The sequence below is a fragment of the Halichoeres trimaculatus genome, unplaced genomic scaffold, assembly GCF_033239565.1.
Source record: "Halichoeres trimaculatus isolate MK-OKI-2021-1 unplaced genomic scaffold, fHalTri1.1 fHalTri1_scaffold_10, whole genome shotgun sequence".
NCBI classification, from domain to species: Eukaryota; Metazoa; Chordata; class Actinopteri; order Labriformes; family Labridae; genus Halichoeres; species Halichoeres trimaculatus.
In genome coordinates this window covers 35,643,506-35,663,885 of record NW_027437187.1, presented here as the reverse complement: position 1 = coordinate 35,663,885, position 20,380 = coordinate 35,643,506, and the positions used below count along the sequence as shown (strand labels likewise).

At 41.5% G+C, this 20,380-nt stretch overlaps 1 protein-coding gene across 1 annotated transcript in view; it reads left to right on the top strand.

Annotated features, from left to right (window-relative positions):
- The window catches only part of tmtc3 (transmembrane O-mannosyltransferase targeting cadherins 3), a 61,221-nt gene extending 41,054 nt beyond the window's left edge, over positions 1-20,167 (top strand). The window contains exons 11-14 of the mRNA XM_074676841.1: positions 2,504-2,607; positions 7,088-7,257; positions 12,240-12,466; positions 18,903-20,167. Of these exons, the coding sequence (XP_074532942.1) occupies positions 2,504-2,607; positions 7,088-7,257; positions 12,240-12,466; positions 18,903-19,783 (1,382 nt within the window). The 3' untranslated portion in view covers positions 19,784-20,167. The remainder of the gene's footprint in view (positions 1-2,503; positions 2,608-7,087; positions 7,258-12,239; positions 12,467-18,902) is intronic.
- The last annotated feature ends 213 nt before the right edge of the window (positions 20,168-20,380 follow it).

Genomic DNA, 20,380 nt, shown 5'->3' with positions numbered 1-20,380 from the left:
ATATATATATATATATATATACATATATATATATATATATATATATATATATATATATATATATATACACATATGTACTTCTACATTATATAGAAGTAAAACATTTTCAAGATCTCCTAGAAAGTCTTACAGCTTCTTTAAGTTTGACAGAGTCAGTTGAAAATCCTGCTGGCTGAATCTCAATGTCCCCTAAAACCCTAAACCCTGAGCCATTAAGAGCTTCATTGACGTCACCTGGAGAGTGATCGAGGAAGTGAAATGATGTAACTCGTCATGAGACAACACTTCTCACGTAACCTGCATGACATGGTGTAGCTTACCTAAGCAGGGTTGTGTATTTTTTTGTACAACTTTTAGCTTCCTCAAATCACCTCAGGGAACCATCCTCCTGATTCTCATCAGATACGAGCTCTGACGCTGGTCCCTCATGCCGGTTTCACCTCCACTCTCAAGGTTTTATCCTTTTCTGACCCTCTTAGAGATATTACAATTGATACTATGTATTACTTCCTTCTGCTGAGTCACATGACCAGCTGCACGGAACTCCTAATCAGTGTGTGACATCATCACCAACTGTTGCTCTCTGAGTAGTAAAATTCACAAAAGTTTTAGAAACAACTCCTCATACATGCCACAATTTTGATCAAATAGCTGTAAACATATGATATTTCTTTAGAAAAAATTTTTTAGGAATCCATCCATATCATTTTTAAAGCTGTAGGACTTTTACTTTTTGTGCAGAGGCCCAAATACTGCAGCTTACGTAGAGCTGGATTCTGCTCTCCCATTTATTCTAATGGGGGGGAGCTGAGCGGGCTTCTCTGGGGTTCACCGACTTTGAGGGCTTGTCATTCGAAAACCATTTCCGAAATAACAACTTCCATCAGAACTTGTGTAAAGCAGAGTTCACTCTGTCATCTCAGTGAATTTCAAGCCCACACCATGTATGGCTTTAGTGAAGATAATTTTTGTAGAAAGGGTAAAAATTTTGAGCTCTATACCACATTCCTACTGCCCGTTGGAGACATTTCATTGTTTCTTTGAGTGCCTAGGTGGCACTAGAGAGAAAATTATGGGATGCTGGGTGTCAATTTTGGTATAGATTGTGAGGAGTATGCCAATTTTGGTAAGCTTAGGAGCAGATTAGGGGTTCAAATTAGAGCGCTAACACCGGAAAAAGAAGACAGAAAAAAAGCAAAAACAAAAGGGTCCTCTCCCTTCAGACGACGACCCTAAATAAAAGAGAAAAAAGAATTGTTTCTGTTGTAGAAACCCAGTACGCTGAAATTTCCGTCAAGTAAAAACCCCAGATACTAAAAGGAGACACAAGCTTGATGTCTTGACCACTGATGTTAACAGTTTTCTCAGACAGTGTTCTCTTTGTTGCTCTTGCAGATGAAAACAACATGAGTTTTATTTTATCTGCATTTAGAACAATTTGCAGCCGGCAAAGCAGAGCTTGGATAAGATCGAAAGCATGTTGTAGATTTCCAAAAGCTAGCACAGGTGTGGGCACAAAGCGATAAATAACAGTGTCGTCAGCATAGAAGTGAAAATCAGCATTTGGAACATTCTGACCCAGGCTGTTGATACAGATTGTAAATAAATACGAGCCATCCCAGGGTGACTCCCTTTGGTCTGCAGATATCCTTACTTAAAGAGAAGCAGCTCAGAAAGTCTGCAGAAGATCCACCACACATTTTATGATCTGGCGTTTGCTCTAAGCCCTCGCAGACTCAGCGGTCAGTGAGTGTGAACTTTGAGACCGGGTCAGTGAGTCCATTCAGAGATTCAGGGGGATAACTTCCGAAAACAAACTTACATACATCCATCGTAAAACTGAAGCTTGTCCAAAACTAACAAACCATCGCCAGAACATCTAATTAAATAAAAAGTCGAGGGGCCTTTGTGTTCATTTGTTTGTTTGGGATTTTAATCACATGCTCCAGAAACTCGTCTGTGAGCTTATTTCACAGCCTAAATCTCCTCAACCTCTGCTAACTGTGAGTCTCTAAACTCTACTTAACCTTGAATTTGATTTGATGTTTTACGAGAGAAGTGAAGTAGCAGAAAGATAGGCATCCTCCCACTTTCCTTGCCTCACAGCTCAGTTTTCAGGAAGTTTGACCTCAGCCCAGAAACAAGCACGTCAGCCGGCTCACCACCCAAGAGTGTTTCCCCTAAGATTACCAACATAAACAAGTAACCCTTTGAGGATTTCCTTCTGTGCTGGTAATCAGCATCCCCCCTGCTTGTCCAGGCTGACCCCTTTTAGCACTTCCCCTTTATCTAATTTTCTCAGAAACTTTTATGGTGCCTCTTGGCTGCTTTACACAAAGGTGCATTCTGCTTTCATGACATTCTAATGACTGAATTTACTGCTTATCTGTTTGCCTCTAGCTCAGGTCGTTTCTGAGTGGATAAACAACTTACATAGCAGCGGGTCAGGAGATTTAAACTCCCTCATCATGATTTTTTTTTCTTTTTCGTTCCCTTTCTTCAGATGATATCGGTGCTCACATGAATGTTGGGAGAACCTACAAGAACCTGAACAGATCCAAAGAGGCAGAAGAAGCCTACCTGGTTGCCAAATCCCTCATGCCACAGGTGTGTTACACTCAGTCATTCCTGTTTCCTGATTCTGTTGCTTTTAGAGGGTAAAAACCTGACAACACCAAAAAATTAAACGCTATCGGGACATTTAGGCTTTCTAAAGTTAGCTGTGACATGGATTTTTCTGTGTTCCTTCATTAAACTTGACTCTTTCTTATCAGGATAGATCAACAAGGAGATTTAAAAAACAAATTATTGAAATGTATCAAGGCCAAATATCACAAAAAACTTTTCACTTTTCTGAAAAATTACACTTGCTGAAAGTTAATGACAAAACACACTGCCTGGCCAAAGAGAAAAACCACCTGGATTTAACTAAGCAAATAGGTAGGAGCCTCCTATTGGATAATTACTGCATGGACAATTATCTTTTAGCTGGCGACAAGTTAGTTAACCCCCAACTGGAGCAAAGAGTTGCTTCTCATTTCTTACACAACCATGTGGAAAGACACACCCCGTGGTCTTAGAAAAGATGTTTTTCAGTTTGAGAAGGGTCAAATCATTGGCATCAAGCAGAGAAAACATCTAATGAGATGGCAGAAACTACTTAAGTTGAGTGAAGAACTGTCCAACGCATTTTTGTTATTATTAGTATTATACGCATTATCTGGGAGTCCTAATTGATGACCAGCTGATCTTTAAGGCTCACGTGGCCTTGATTGCTGGATCTTGTGGATCTACCCTCTATAACATCAGGAGGATCAGACCCTACCTGACACAACAGGCCACACAGCTTCTGTTACAGGCCCTTGGGATTTCACGCTATGACTTCTAGCAGGCCTCCCTGCATGAACATTTAAACCTCTGCAGTTTAACCCAGAATACAGCAGCACGCCTGGTCTTTAACCAGCTCAAAACAGCACATGTCACCCCGCTGTTAATCCCTCTTCACTGGCTTCCAGTGGCAGCTCCAATCAAATTCAAAGCTCTTCTTCTGGCTTACAAAACATTAACAAGAACAGCTCCTTCCTACCTGGGGTCCCTCATCCAGGTCTACACTCCTTCTGGTCCTCTACGCTCTGCTTATGAAAGACACCTGGTGCTCCCAGCCCAGCACGGCTCCAAATCTCTAGCCAGACTCGTCTCCTCTATTGTTCTGAAATGGTGGAATGAATTACCTAACTCTATACGATCCACTGAGTTCCTTTCTACTTTAAGAGACGTCTGAAGACTCATCTGTTCAGGGATTACATAGACTCTTAATCTGAGCCTTCTCCTCTTTGTCCTCGGGTAGAATGAGTCAGAACGTCTCAGACCCAGCTCTTATTGATTTTCAGCACTAATTACTAAATTTTTTTGAAGGTTGAAGTATATTAGTGCAGCAATTAATTGTGGTTTGTTGGCTACAATATTCTACTTTGTGTAGTGCTATGATCTGGGGTTGCTGCAGTTGGTCAGGTCTTGGTTCAGCAACAGTCTATGCTCAAAGAATGAGGTCAGCTGACCACCTGGAGATACTGAATGACCAGGTTATTCCATCAAACTGTGAAAGAGCGGTTCAGGGAGCAGGAGACATCATTTTCACAAGTGGATTGGCCCCCATAGAGTCCAGACCTTAACCCCAGTGACGATCTTTGGGATGTGCTGGAGAAGGCTTTGAGGAGCAGTCATACTCTACCATCATTGGTGAAAAATTCTGGCAAGGCAGTGTATAAAAAGCTTTTTTTTAACTTAATCAAAAGAAAACAAAAGTTTTATGAGAATTAGTGATCACTTATTTTGAGATACTTCACAAACATATATAAACATATCTCATTTCCACTGTTCCTGGTGGCAAACAGAGCTCAAAACAACATGTGACCATCACTGCACGGTTATTGGAAACTCAAACATTGCTCGAGTCGTTTCAGACTTTGAGGTGAAATGAAACAAAATGCAAGATTAAAACAATAGATTATCCAAGCGTTCAAACCAGCCCATGAAAAAAAAAAAAACTAGCCTGACACCTCTTTGATCTGAAGTTACCATGGTAACCAACACAAACAAATAAAATTTAAAGGGACAGTGCACAGAAGGCGATCATTATAATACGCCCACTCTCTTGCTGTGTCAGTACCATTTTTCTCACGACTTTGTTGACACGCTTCATCACGTGTGGCGTAAAGTTACGGTCTGGTCCTGACAGAAAGAGAAACTTTTCATGGACCATAGACCTCTAACTGAGGTTTAATCCTCAAAGATATGTTGCTGTCAGAAACTGACAGGTGGAACTGAAATGCTCGTGGCTTATCTGACTCACAAATCTCAAAAAACAGATCTCGGTACCCAGGCCTAGACTGGGTACTTTGAGGAGGTTACCCTCAAATTACTTTGATTGAACTCAAACTTTACACCTTAAAGCTGATTATACACGATGCAGCAGTTTGTTGATATGCGTCTTTCACAAATGCACTCCTGAAAATGTCCAAAGATGCTTGTTCACACACATCCCTCACTGCGTGAAGTCTTCTCTGTCGGATCAAGGAGAGGTTGGACAGGTGCTCATCTGATCAACATCTCACTTCAGACTGGAACATTTCCAAAGGCCCTAAAAACTGCTGTCATTAAGCCTCTCCTGAAGAAGAGCAGTCTTGACGCCACAGTACTGAATAACTACCGGCCTGTATCAAACCTGCCGTTCTTAGGAAAAGTCCTAGAAAAAGCTGTATACCAACAGCTTACTGACTTTCTCCTGTGTAACAATGTGTTTGATACTTTCCAATCAGGCTTTAGGCCCCACCACAGCACTGAGACAGCTCTGATCAACAAATGATACCCGCCTGAACATAGACGCAGGCAAAGCCCCTGTCTTAGTTTTGCTGGAAACTACCTTTGACACTGTTGATCATGCCATCTTATTACAAAGGTTAGAAACTGGGTGGGGATCGCTAGTACTGCTTTAAACTGGTCAAAGTCCTCTTTCGAGGGCAGGACTTTCTTTGTTGAAATTGGTAACTGTGTCTCAGACCAAATGGCCCTGACCTGTGGGGTTCCCCAGGGTTCAATCCTTGGACCCCTATTGTTCATTTGTACATGCTCACATTAGGTCAGCTAATACGCAGCTGTAATGTGTCCTACCACAGCTATGCTGATGACACTCAGATCTACGTTAATGACGGCAGACGAACACAAGCCTGTAGATTCACTTCGGGTTTTTGTACACAGCAAAAAATAGAAATCTTATCAAGTGTTTTTCTCTTATTTTCAGTAGAAAATGTCATTTTAGACTTAAAACAAGGCAAATTCACCTGACTAGTCCAGGCTTTTTTCAAGTTGTTTAAAGACAAAAATGAGGTCTGAATTGCTTGAAACAAGTAAAAATATCTTTTAATGGAATAAGAAAAAATTACTTTACTTGTTTCATGCAAGCTCTAAGTGTAGTGTCCCGATACCCACCCAGTGTCTAGGACGATCAATTAAAATGCCGTGATCAACTGTATCAAAAGTGATTTCATGGTATAGCACCAAAGTACTGACATCCTGGAACCGTATGAACCAACTCGGTCTCTGAGAACCCCAGGGTGGGGTCTCCTGCTGGTGCCCAGAGTCAGGACTTAACACAGTGAGGCTGCATTCCAGTTTTATCCTCCCAAAATCTGGAACAGTCTTCCAGAAGATGTGAGACAGGCCTTAACTCTGACAATGTTCAAAGCCCGGCTGAAAACTGCTCTGTTTCACTTATCATACAACAACTGAATGTATTTGATTTGCACTCTCCTCTTTTAATTTAATTAATCATTTTTAATGTTTTATGGTGTGATGTTATGCAATGATTTTGTTTCGCCTTTTGTGATTTTATGTTATTTTAGCTGCAAAGCACTTTGAATTACCTTGTGTATGAATTGTGCTCTACAAATAAACTTGCCTAGCCAAGGAGGCAGGATGATACCAGATGCAGGCGGTCTCTCTCTGATGTAAATGTCTCAACCATGCCCACCCCAGCACAGTGAATTTTTCTGAACATTTCCCGCTGGATTCTCACGACGTCTCACCTCAATGTCTGGGGGAAATATAAGCACCAGGCTCTGTTAGAGTGAGCATAATGATGGGGTTAAGATTTCACCTGCTGGCACTCACATGCACAGCCCACGCTGTGAGATTCTCGTTGTAACAGTATCGCTCCGAGTCCTTTTCCAGAGAACCTAATTTGCGGTTTCAACCGAAGAATGATTGTGTTGCATGTGTCATAATATGTCATTGTTATTCTTAGCCACCAAGTCCAGACAGGGCATCAGAGACACACTATTTCACACCCAACGACATATCAACACCTGACTCTTCCTGCAGGCTGGTTTTGATGTCTGCTGGAATGTAAATTAGCCTTTTTAAGAGCTTAACACAGCTTAACTGTTCCCTTAGTTACCGTCATCCTCACCAACTGATGTGTCTCCAATCCAAACTCAGAAATTCAGCGAGGGTTTATTCTGCCTGATTATGATGGAGACACTGTCATGAAATGTGTTGTGATTGGAAACCGTGGCTTCTCTGTCCGCAGGTTATTCCCGGTAAGAAGTACGCGACACGTGTGGCGCCGAACCATCTGAATGTTTACATAAACCTGGCCAATCTGATCCGAGCAAATGAATCCCGGCTGGAGGAGGCTGACCAGCTCTATCGACAGGCGATCAGCATGAGACCAGACTTCAAACAAGCCTACATCAGCCGGCAAGAATCTTCTGATTATTTCTTTTTTTGAAGTTTCAGATTTCTTTCTTTGATAATGACAGATCAGATCCATGCTTTCATTGCATGCAGGTTTTAGGAGTTCAAGCACAACATTTAATTTTCCTGGTATGTTTAACACTGGTAGAAACTTGTTAGGTTAGATTCAAGGTCTCAAGGGCTCCGTTTACACAACAGCGTTTCACCTGAAACACGGAAATGCTGAGGGACTGAACGTGCTGTAGTACACATACCGGGCCTGTAGGTGGTGCTATGACTGTCTTGTCCAGAAGCAGCTTTTGGTAGATCTCTGAAGTAGAGTTGGGCCGATCATCTGGTGTATTGGTGAATGCTAAGAGCAGAAGTGGAGCAACAGATGCTCATTTTGTTAAAGAGAGTCACAGATTCAGCAGATTGAGCAGCACAAGCTCAACATCGCCTAAAATCGCTGGTTTACTGTTTACACGGCAACAGTGACGGCAGCGTTTCAGAAAAATCCCACTCTGGAGGCTGTTTTCAAAGGTTTGGGTTTTGGGTTGGCTGAAATGCTGGAAAACTTTTGCGTTTCACCCTAAAACCATTGTCATGCAAAAAAGGCAGTTACTAGGAATTCTGGGCCCCCTAAAAGAATATTGGTGTGGGCCCCTCTCGTTACAACCTTCAATTTTCCTGTTTTTCAGTATTCTTGACGGTGTGCAATGTATTACTCAGTGATATGTGATGCGACTCCTGATGTCTCCCACAAGGAACAGAATGTAATCTTGAATGTTTCTTGCTGTTTGAAGAATTTAGTGGCAAGACTGGCCATGAAATATCAAAGATGATACCAAAGACATTAGAGGACCACATTTACATTGCAGATGGCAGAGGACAGGGCTTTGACAATGGCTTGAGTATGTCAGGAAAAGTTGAAGGGATCCAGGCTGAAATAAGGAAAATGAATCCCCTGTAAACCAAAATAGGCGACCAGTGTCTACGTCATGTTCCAGCATCATTGGAGGGGAGCGTCTGTGGGGTCAAATTCAAGCGAAGCAGCCACTGCTGATTCAGGAGCAGCAGAACATATAGGGTTATTGTTCCATTGTGTATTTTACATTAAATAAACATTTAATATCATGTGTCGTGAAAAACCTGATGCAGAACTAACCTTTTCATGGGCATCTTAGTACCATAGCTCTAAGTGGACAGCTTCACTTTCCCGGACAAAAAATAATTTGAAACAATTCAAAATTCAGTGTTAACTGTCCAAAATTCTAAATAGTCTTTTTTCTTTGTTGCTGTCAGCTATCATGTTGTCTTTTGTTCTATGCTGCTATGAAAACAAACAACAACAACAAAACTTTGAGCATTCATTTTTTTGTATTGAGTCTACTCAAATGTCCAACTAATAACACCGCATTACTGAGCAGAACCTGAATGCATCATAATACAATTCAATGCAGCCTCTGAGTCGGTGCATACTGGAGCACTGTCTGACAGTATGGGTGAAACACAGTTACTGCAGCAGCCTCTGAATTAGTAATAATTAGGAACTGGCAACTTTTTTTTATTGAACTGACGACTTGTCCAGAGTGTAGCACGGCCAGATGACAGCTAACGTGGGCTGCAGCCTGCGCCCCTTTAAAGCTAAGCTAATGTTTCAGACATTAAACGAATGAACAAGTAGGCAGTGTTTCAGCCGCCTTCGGTAGTTTCACTCTCACCACTCTTAGAAAAAAAAAGCTTTTGATGTCCTGGGCCACTGCTCTGCTGCTTCTACTCCTGGACTCCTTTTCAACTCTTTTTTTAGGGTCCAGACTTGTGTTTTTTTGGGGGGCCATCCTAGCCCTGCTGGAGTTTGCTCGCGCTCACTTACTTTCGCTGGGGACAAACAAATCTTGGTGTGGACCAAACCATTTTTTAAGAAGGGGCAAAGGGGGTTATTGAAATTATTAAGATTAGAAAATTGTATGCCTTGTGGCTTTGTTTTAATTCGGATTCATTCGTATGAATATATATTATTTCAGTGTATGTATAATAATTTAGTCATCGAAGCTACTGGGGTCTGTGCATGGGCCGTTAAAATCATCATCACCTTTACCCCCTATGTGATGGCACTGCGTGCAAACGGACCCCTGGTTTCAAGTGAGGTCCCACTTTATGTGCATGCACAAAACCAAGGGCTAAGGGGTAAGAGAAGGGGTAGGATTGGGACTGGCCTTAAATGTATCTAACAGATCACCAAAACACAGAAACAGCTGAGATCAAAATGATTAGCCCCCACCCCTTTGAAATTTGAAGTTTTCTTCAAAAATGTCCAAAGTCCTGATGAACAGATCAGTGCTTTTTTAACACAGCTTTCCCAAACCTCATTGTTTTGTTTTGGATGCTTACATTATTGTACCTTGCAAACAAAAACAAAACTAGCCCTCCTTACAGTCAGCTGTGTGTCTTTGTTGCTGATCACAGTGTGCAGCCCATCCTTCTTTTGCAAATCTTTCAAAATCCTCCAAACTTGATGCTCTCAGTTCTCAGTTCAGCCTCTTATAGGTTTTCAATGGGACTCAAGTCAGTGGTTTTTGCTTTGGCTGAATAAAAAAAATGGAAAAATGTTTCAACGATAAGGATTCATCCTCTTATTTTTTGTTAATGAAGAAGTTAACACTAGTGATACTATAATGAAAAGACCCAATGTTTTCACACATAAACTTCAGACACAACTAGAGGTTTTCATCTTAGGATCTTTGTTAAGTGACCTGCTCCAGAAACTCTCCGCAAGATAAGTAAGGTCCACAAAAAGAATGATAATAAAATCCTTCTTTGAAAAATGTGATCAATCAGATTAAAGAGCTAAAATGAATCTTATCTAATTGTTCGTTCTAAGAAGGGCCCTTCCAGCCCTTTTATTTCATGCTTATTCAATGTTTCCTTGTATTCATGCTTTGTTATGCTTCTTCCACAATTTTATCCAAATTTTCATCACTAAAGAAAAGGTCAGCGGCTCACGATAAATTGATTCAAAGTCAGTCCACATTCATCTGCTCCCAGATTTAAAAAACTATTTACTTAATACCGAGAGGGTTAAAAAATGTTTAGCTTTAAAGCAAAACTCTGGAAACGGATTCAAAACTTGTTTTTCCCTGGAACATCAACAAGGCCTGAAGCTCTGATTTGATACTTTACAGTCAAACAAAAGTTATTCCTTATGAACGGGGATTCCTTCTTATCAAATCTCATCTTTTATCTTCTTATCACCATCCCAGAAATATTAAGGTCAGCCTCACAGATACTCAGCTTGTCTGACAACAAAGAATATTTTTACAGTTAAAAAAAGTAAAGCATGATGATTTTTACAGTGGAGAAAATAAGTATTGAACGCGTCAACTTTTTTCTCATTACATTTGTTTCCAAAGCTGGAATTTGAACAAAATTTCTCCCAGACATTGGTATTAACTCAAATAATCCACACATGAAAAGAAATCACAACGTTCAGGTCCATAAATAATGATTATGGTGAATTAAGTACGATAACACAGGAAAAAGTATTGAACACGCTAACTGAGACTCATCTAATACTTAGTGGAGAAGCCTTTGTTTGCAGTGACAGCTTCCAGAAGCTTCTTGTATGTTTGAACTAATGGCCCACACTGCTCAGGTGTGATTTTGGCCCATTCCTCTGCACAGATTGTCTTTAAATCTGGAATACTCTTTGGTGCCCTCTGGTGAACCCTTTTCTTTACTTCTTTCCACAAATGTTCAGTTGGATTGAAGTCAGGTGATTGACTAGGCCATTCTAACAGATTGATTTTCTTTTTTTAAACCATTTGAGAGTCAACTTTGCTGTGTGCTTTGGATGGTTGTCCTGGTGGAAGGTCCAGCCACGTCTCATCTTCATCATCCTGGTGGATGGCAGCAGATTCAAATCAAGAATTTCCCCATACATGACTCCATTCATTGCTCCGTCAGTTATATGAAGTTTGCCAACACCATGAGATGAGAAACAACCCCATGCCATGATGCTTCCACCTCCAAACTTCACTGTTGGTGTAGTGTTTTTTGGCTGATGTGCAGAGCCATTTCTCCTCCAAACATGGTCTGTAGTATGACAGCCCAAAAGTTCAGTTTTGGTCTCATCTGACCAGACAACATTCTCCCAGTATTCTACAGGCTTGTCAAGATGCTGTTTAGCAAACTTTAAACCAGCTTCAACATGCCTTTTCTTGAGGAATGGAGTCTTGCAGGCTGAGCGTCCATAGAGGCCATGGTGGTGGAGTGCATTGCCTATTGTTTTCTCTGTAACAATTGTACCTGCTGCCTCCAAGTCTTTCTGTAGCACTTTCAGGGTGGTCCTTGGCTGGTTGAGTACTCTTCTGACTATCTTTCTGACTCCCTGGTCAGAAATCTTCAAGGAGCTCCTGTGCGTGGCCTGTTGATGGTAAGGTGGTGCTTCTTCCACTTGTGAATAATGGCCCCAACGGTGCTGACTGGAATATTCAGGTGCTTTGATATAAGTCTGTAACCAGTTCCATTCTGATGCTGAGCAACAATCAGGTTGTGAATGTCTTCAGAGAGCTCTTTGCCTGTACCCATCATGAGGTGTGTGCTATTTAACTGCTTGGTGAAAAAAACACCTTTTTTATAGGACCATCAATTTGCTCTAGCCCAGCTGATGTTGGTTTGCACTAATTGGAAGTTCAAGTAATAATTACTGACAGATTTCAGGTGGTATGGTGCATTTCCTTGCCAAAGTATACAGCCTTTCCATGGTGTGTTCAATAATTTTTTCCTGTGTTATTGTACTTAATTCACCATAATCATTATTTATGGACCTGAACGTTGTGATTTCTTTTCATGCGTGGATTATTTGAGTTAATACCAATGTCTGGTAGAAATTTTGTTTGAATTGCAGCTTTGGAAATAAATATAATGAGAAAAAAGTTGATGCGTTCAATACTTATTTTCCCCACTGTATTCCTGATTTTGTTCATGTTTCTCGTTCGGCTCAGAGGGGAGCTGCTGCTGAAGATGAACAAACTGACAGACGCCCGCGACGCCTACCTCAGAGCGCTTGAGCTGGACCGCACCAACGCCGACCTGTGGTACAACCTCGCCATCGTCAACATCGAGATGAAGGACCCCTCAGAGGCGCTGAAGAACTTCAACCACGCCTTGGAGCTCAACCCTCGCCACAAGCTGGCGCTCTTCAACTCTGCTCTCCTCATGCAGGAGTCTGGTGAGTGAAACGTGACCCTGCAGCTCCTCTTCTCTGTAGGAAAGCATTAGTTGGCTTTTTCTTACACCCTTCTTTCATGCAGAGTCATCCAAACAAAGGAAATAAACTGATATTACCTTTAGGGTGTAACCAGGTTCCTTTATGTTGCAATGAGCCCTTCGTGCTCCGACGCACAGTTCAGGGCCAAGTTTCTGTCGGGTCACGCTCCATCAACTCGGTGACAAAGACGAGCAACAGTTACACTTACAGCAGGTTTGACTGGGAGGTTTTCACTCCTGAGAGTCTGCACTGTCCTTCTGCAGGTTAATGCACAAAAACATCACTGCACACATCACTTTTCCTCTCAGTGTTCCTATAAACTCCAGATAACACATCCCTCAAACAGATTACAAAGGAATGAATCATTACAGGAGCCGTTTTTCCTGCCAACACAATGTTTTCCTTCCCGCTCTCTCAGCTCAGCGTGACTCTGACCGGTCAACCTTTGATACGCTGTCAGCACAGGTGTAGAGCTTTTCCATAGTGGTGCATTAATCAAGAGCTTTTTAATCCAGCTGTGATCTGTGAACGCTCAGGAAGTGACATCCAATTTTAAATGATTTATAACGAGAGTCTAAAAAACACCGATGTATCACGCAACATGCTTCACGATTTACTCCTCTCAGCAGATTTTATCTGCGTGAAATTGACATCTTTTTCTTCACATGGATAAGAACAGATAATCCTTCATACGTCCCACAGCCAAGGTTATAATAGTTTTGGATTTGTCATTATAGTTTAGTTTTAGTTAGTTTTGAATTTTTTTTTCCATTACAGTTTAGTTTTTATTAGTTTTGGAGCGGGCATTCTAGTTTTTATTTAGTTTTGATTTTTGCAACAAGGCTTAGTTTTAGTTTAGTTTTAGTTTAGTTTTAGTTTAGTTTTAGTTTTTTCATACCTTATTAACCAGGTGCAGGATTTAAAAAGGTCAGAGTAAATATTTCGTCATACTGTTTATTTTCAAGTCCAACTTAGAGCTCACTGCTCAGTCAATGCTGATACTGAACTGTTGGCTGCTGCCTTAAACACATGAAAATGATATAAACTTAATATAAAAAATATTAACATAAATTTGATAAAAAATAATGTTAACCTAAATTACATAAAATTAATATAAACTAAAACTATATAAAACAATATAGTATGAGCTTAAATATTTAGAAACTTGGACTCTAACAAGAAAGACAGACTTAAAAACAATTAAAGTCAGACTCACATGAAATTAAACGATTACAGATGCTCTGATTCATTGCTCCACTACGTTTGGTCGCAGCACAGCGCACAGCCAGTCAGTGCAGTAAACAAGCACGTCCCAGTACGTCGCTATGATGGTGCCGTACGGCACTGACAACTGCCGAAAACTGTCGTAAAATTGGTTGGGAAAATGTGTCAGATTAATTTAAATCCTAAAGGCTATTAACATTATCAGAAACTAAAACTAAGGGCATTTCCTCATAATTTTAGTTAGTTTCAGTTAGTTTCATGGACACAAGATACAGTTTTAGTTTGCTTATCGTTTTTGTTTTCTTTTCTAGTTTCTATTAGTTAGAGTTAACTGCAATGTATTTCAAATTTTAGTTTTCGTTTTTAGTTTCGTTTTAGTTTACTATTATAACCTTGGTTCACAACAGGGAAGTTTACAGTTACAGCAGAAAACAAGAAAGTGTTAGGGGTGGGCGATAAAGCCTCAAAAATAAATTACTATATTTTAAGGACATTTGGGATAAAGATATTTATGACGATTTCCAATCTTTTCCTACTACTACTACACAAGTTTGAAATGTAAACATAGTAAGTAGGTCAGATCCAGAGGAAACTTGACGTTTTTGGAGGAAGAAAAGTGAAACTTGGAGGTGAAAAACTTCACAATAATTCAATACGACACAACACAGTCTTTCTATAAGGACACCAACAGAAAGCAGAAGGCATGGACTGAAGGAGCTGAAGTTTGGGGAGGAACAGATGAGCGTAACATGCTCATTAATTAGCATGAAAGTACGTAGTCATGGGTGAGACTCCTGCAGGAACATGTGGTTCTCCTGGGACCTTGTGATCTCGGGTATCCAGCTGCAATGGGCGCTGCCCTGTGCTGTGATGCGCGGCGCTCGCGCTTTATGTGTGAATTAGGGGTCAGGCTGATACCGGGTCCGGACGTTGGGTTTTCCTCGTAGAGGCAAAAAATCCACCGATAGTAACGTAGCTTTCACGTCCTCCTCACATGTCTTCACAGCCTGGTTGTATTCGGCCGTGTGTTTCAGCTTTAAGGCTGGTCCACGTTACAGGATTCTCCAAAACTTCGCAGATTTAGAGAGCACACACTTGATGATAACAAAAGACAGATCGCATAAGATTTCTCTCTCCTGATCTTACAGTGTGTGGTCTGCGCTCCGAGGACACCACACACTAACAGATTCTTCAGCAGAGCTTCAGCTTCCTCACGTTCAATATTACAAATCTTGTATAGTAAAATGTCACTGTGGTGTAAACAAACATGATTGACATACAGGAAAAAGCAAAGATATTTGTTTTCGAACTCTAAAATTTCGAGAAAAAAAAACACACACTCAGTCGCAAATATTAAACATGTTCATTACCAACGATCTCTGAATTACAGGCCTTCAGAGCAGCTCCGACCAGAAGAAATCACTCTGAACACATCCCACACCACAGGAAAATCACACATGATGTTATCAGACAATCGGGCCTTTGCTGGCTTTGATTGTACAGGGAGAGATCAGCAAAAAAGGGACAAAAATCAGCGATTATCCGGTAATAGTTCTCCTGCACATTTTGCTAGTGCTGCACGATTATCGCAATCACAATCAAAGGAAGTGGGGATAGGTACAACCGGAAGCGTGTCATTTCTATGCCGAATTTATGCCTCACAGGAGACGGACCACAGACACATCTGGTGTATTTCAGCCGTTAACCCATAAACGAAAACAGGTCAGTAAATGTCTTAACGGAAACCTGCGTTTACAACAGATGACATCACCCAGAGTGTACGGCAAACAAAGTCATGCATCAGCAGGAAAGCAATTCAAAAACAAGCTTTGTCAAACCAAAATAAAGAGAAAACAGTTATACTGAAAACAGTCACTCCTTCCTCTGAATTTTTGCCGTTTTTGTTGAATGTCTTATAAAATCAACGATTGACTAACTCTACTGCCATTATCAGACGCTGTTGAGTGAAGATTATGTGGAGTGAAAGATCTGAAATGTTTAAGATGATTTAGTTTCCAGAAGCTTTGTCCAGTGAATTCCTCACAGTCAGAAAAACTCAACAACATATGATTTACAGCGTTTGCAGCACGATCGGCTGTGTCACACACTCTGAAAGTCTCATTTAAAGCTGAGAAAACTGGGTTACAAGTCGCCTTCTTCTAATTTTTCCTCTTTCTGATCTTCAGCCCCAGGTGGTCAGGTGTGAGAGCAGGCTTAGTGTCAGCAATGCTCCAAATTCCTTTCTCCAAATTCTTCACATTCCCACTCTGGCTACTGTCTGCGGTAACTTCTGCATTAATCGCCTCGAGCGGTCACCGCGGCTCGACTTTGAAGAGGTTTTTAATTTCCCTGCTGCCAGAAACGGGTTGACCAGTTCCTTCTCCTTTTACCATGTAAATGTCTTTTATCATGAGACTGAGCTCATTTCCATTCAGTGCACAAACCAAACCAAAGTCAGTCTGTAAGGGTCACTAAACTACATCTGGACTGTGCACAGGCTGCTGGTTTAAAGGTAAAGCTCTGTATGTTCTGCAGAAACCCAACAACTCTTCAGCTGACGTCTTTGAATGAACGGATTCATCAGGATGTGAAAATGTGGGAGTTCAACAAACACATCAGAGGACAAAAAAACAGATTAAAAAGATTAAATAATAAACTTTTGAGTCAAAATAGTCTCCAAAATAAAATCCTTATCCTGGTCCTGCCATTAAAACATCCTGGCACATTTCCCCCGTATCGCCCTCTAATGGAGAACATGTTCCTTGGTCTGCTTTTGGCGACATTACTTTGAACATACAGCGTTACATGAGTGATACAGCTTTTTTTTTCACCGTAACTGAAGATACCAGGTAGGAAAATAATTGCTTCAGTAATTACTCCACTGCTTCAGCACACTGAGCCAGATTTTCAGCAAAAACAACTGTTTTACGGCAGCTACGGCAACTCGCTAGGAACATGTTATTACACTGAAAGCAAAAGCACAACAAATACCACAAAGTTAATGCACAGTGACAGATTTGTGGCATGAAACGTGCAAACTGTAGAGCAGTGTTTCTCAAAGTGAGGTCCCAGGACCCCCAGGGGTCTGCGAACCATAGCCAGGGGGTCCATGGAATACTATCAGAAATGTATATCAATAAACTGGGGTCTCTTGCATCAATGAAATCAGCAACAGTGCTGTGAAAAAATATTTGCCCCCTTCCAGATTTATGTGTTTTTTTGCATATTTATCACACACAAAGGTTTCAGATCATCAAACCAATTTTTATACCACACAGAGACAACCCAAGGAAATACAAAATGCAGTTTCTAAATGATGCTTTTATTTACCAAGGGGGAAAAAATACAAACCTATCCGACCCTATGTGAAAAAGTAATTGCCCCCCTTGCTAAATCACAAAGTAACTGTGACTAACCACAGTTCTGGGACAGCTGAGTTTAGTTTTATAGGCCATACCCAAACCTGTGCGTCACCACCTGTGTTGCATCAAGAAATCACTTTAATGGAATCTGTTAGACCAAGTGAAGTAGGTTACAAAATCTCAACAACAAACGCATCATGCCACGATCCAAACAAAGAAAACTAAGAACAGTGGCAAACCTTTCAAAGATTGCCCCAGGAGTGCGATGACGACTCATCCAGAAGGTCACAAGAGAACCTAGAAAAACATCCAAAGAACTGCAGGCGTTGGCCTCAGTTAAGGTCAGTGTTCACAGCTCCACTGTAAGACAGACACTGGCCAAAAATGGCGTCCATGGGAGAGTTCCCTGGCGAAAACCAATGCTGTAACAAGAGAACATAAAAGCTTGTTGACATTTGCCAAAAATCATCTGAATGGTCCTCAAGACTTTTAGAGAAACATTCTGTGGACTGATGAGTCAAAAACTGCAAAAGGAAGAAAAAAGGCACAAAATATGTGTGTCTTTGCCGCCCAGCAGGGCAGTTAAGTGTGTTTTGTAAACCAGTAGTGCCCTTTCATACACGCTTTGGCTCCCTAGAGGTCACTTTAGAGCAGGGATGTCAGACTCGTGACCATGGAGGCCCGAGAGGCTATAGGTTTTCTTTCCAACTAAAAACTCCACCAACTGATTTCACTGATTACCTCACGTTCAAGCAGAGAGCAGGGGCTAATCAGTGAAATCAGCTGGTGGAGTTTTCGGTTGGAATGAAAACCCCCCAGCCTCTTGGCCCTCCATGGCACGAGTTTGAGACCCCTGTCTTATAACAAATGAAAAAAAAACTTTTCAGAAGAAAAAGGGGACCTGAATACAAGACAGCCAAATGATATCTTCAAATCACGACAACAATCAGACGTGAGAAACATTTCTATGAGGAGTATTAATTTTTAAAGTTTGACCACAGCCCATCTGGAATGACTGGGGAGATGGATTTTTTGACCTATACTGCAGCCAGCCTCCAGGGGGAGCCTGGGAAAAATTACCTGAAAGGAGTCCATCGTCTAAAAATGTTTGAGAACCATGCCGTAGATTATCTAATTCAAAGCTTAACCACATGTGCACAAAACACAAGGAGAAAACACCAGAGACGGGCTGCCTCACGTCATGTCAACTGCTAGCCCAGGGACAGGAAAGGTTTTTACTGTGAGGTGGAAGAAGGATGTCTAAAAGAAAGAGTTAACAGAACATACAGATGTAACTTTCCAAATTTTCTCAAAAATGAAATGTGGCCTTCTTTGGAAAAAGTTTGGACACCTTTGACTTCAAATACTTCAGTCAGACCTTGTTTATTTCTTAATTTCATGTTATTAAAGTGTAATAAACTGATTCATCAGTTCAGTAAACCTGCAGTCAGGTGTTTAAACGTCTCCACAAGAAGCCAAAGTTAACGACTTACCCCGACCAAAGAGTGTGAGAGAAACACAGAATCAAACCATGGAGCTGCTTTCTTCAGTGTTGTTTTATCATAATTTGTGTTTTCGATGCAGCTGCAGAGCTTATTTTTGGGTTATTTTATGATTAAGTGATAAATGTCAAACTGAATTAGGCATCGCAAATGCTGCAGATTTTGTCTTTGCAGTTTAGTGTTGCTTCATGAACCCAATAAGGTCATAATTTACAGCCCCCCTCAGGGTGATGTGGTCGTTGCAGCAACACAGAGACGCGGAGGGAGACTCACAGAGACAGGATGGTAACCATCTGCTTTCTGTGACAGGTGAGCCCAAGTTCTGGCCTGAGGCGAATCGCCGCTTCCTCACCTATGTGGAGGAAGAGCCTCAGGACGCCAACGGATACTTCAACCTGGGCATGCTGGCGATGGATGCCAATGAAAACGCAGCTGCTGAGCGCTGGATGAGGAAGGCCATCGGATTACAGGCCGGCTTCCGCAGCGCTCTGTTTAACTTGGCGCTGCTTTACTCTCAGTCCAAACGGGAGATAGACGCTCTTCCTGTGCTGGACGACCTGCTGCGACACCACCCGGAGCACATCAAAGGCCTGATCCTGAAGGGGGACATCCTCATGAACCACAAGAAGGACACGCGCGGCGCGAAGGAGTGCTTCGAGCGCATCCTGCGCATGGACCCCACCAACGTGCAGGGTAAGCACAACCTGTGCGTGGTCTACTTCGAGGAGCGGGACTTGCCGCGGGCCGAGCGCTGCCTGGAGGAGACTCTGGCGCTGGCTCCGAACGAAGAGTACGTGCGGCGTCACCTGAGCATCGTGCGGGGGAAAATGGCTGCCATGAGCGCAGCGGGGCACCCTCTGACTTCAACAGAGGGAGCTACTGTGTCAGCTGAGGAGGAGGAGAAGCAGAAGGGAGTTAAGGAGGAGGTTGTTGAGGGAGGGGAGGAAGGGAGGGGTGCTGATGAGGAGGAGGATGGTGGAAAGGGGGCTGGGGAGGAGAAGAATGCGCGGAAATCCTCTGCAGAAAGCCTGGGAGGCATGGGCGTGGAGCAGTCAGAGGCGCTGGACGGCAGCCAGGCCGACCAGCGGACTAAGGGTAAGTCCACTAAAGAGATTAACGACATAGAGGAGAAAAGAGCAGCCGCCTTGAAGAGACTGGAGGAGATTGAGCGCATATTAAGTGGCGATTGACACTGTTGTGCTTTACAGTCGGACTTCTTTTATACAGCTCCAGGATCAGACTGCACCCCTCCTTCTCTTAGAAAGGTGTACTTAATCAACCATCGTCTTATCCTTTGATTTGCAGGCCACTCTGCTTTTTTTCTATGGAAGCCTATCTCTGCCAATTTAAAAAAAAAAACAGAAGAAAAAAAACGAAATTATCAGATTAAAAAATTAGTCATGATAATGAGGGAAAAGAAAGTCAAAATTATGAGATAAAGATTCAAAATTTTGAGATGGTCCGAAAAAGGGGGTACAAGTTCATAATAATAAAAAAAAGAGACATAATTATGAGATGAAAAATCATATCTAAAATATATAAAGTCAAAATTATGAGGAAAAAAAAGTTGAAATTGTGCAATATAAAGACTAAATTTTAAAAATAAGAGTCATAATGAGATAAAAAATTGAAATTATGCAATAAAAAGTCCAAATTAGGAGACCTAAAGTCTCAACGATGAGATAAAGGAAATCAAAATAAAATTTAGTTAAAAGTATGAGATAAAAAGTCATAGTCATGACATAAAAAATGAAAAATATGAGATAAAAAGTCATAATTTTGTGATA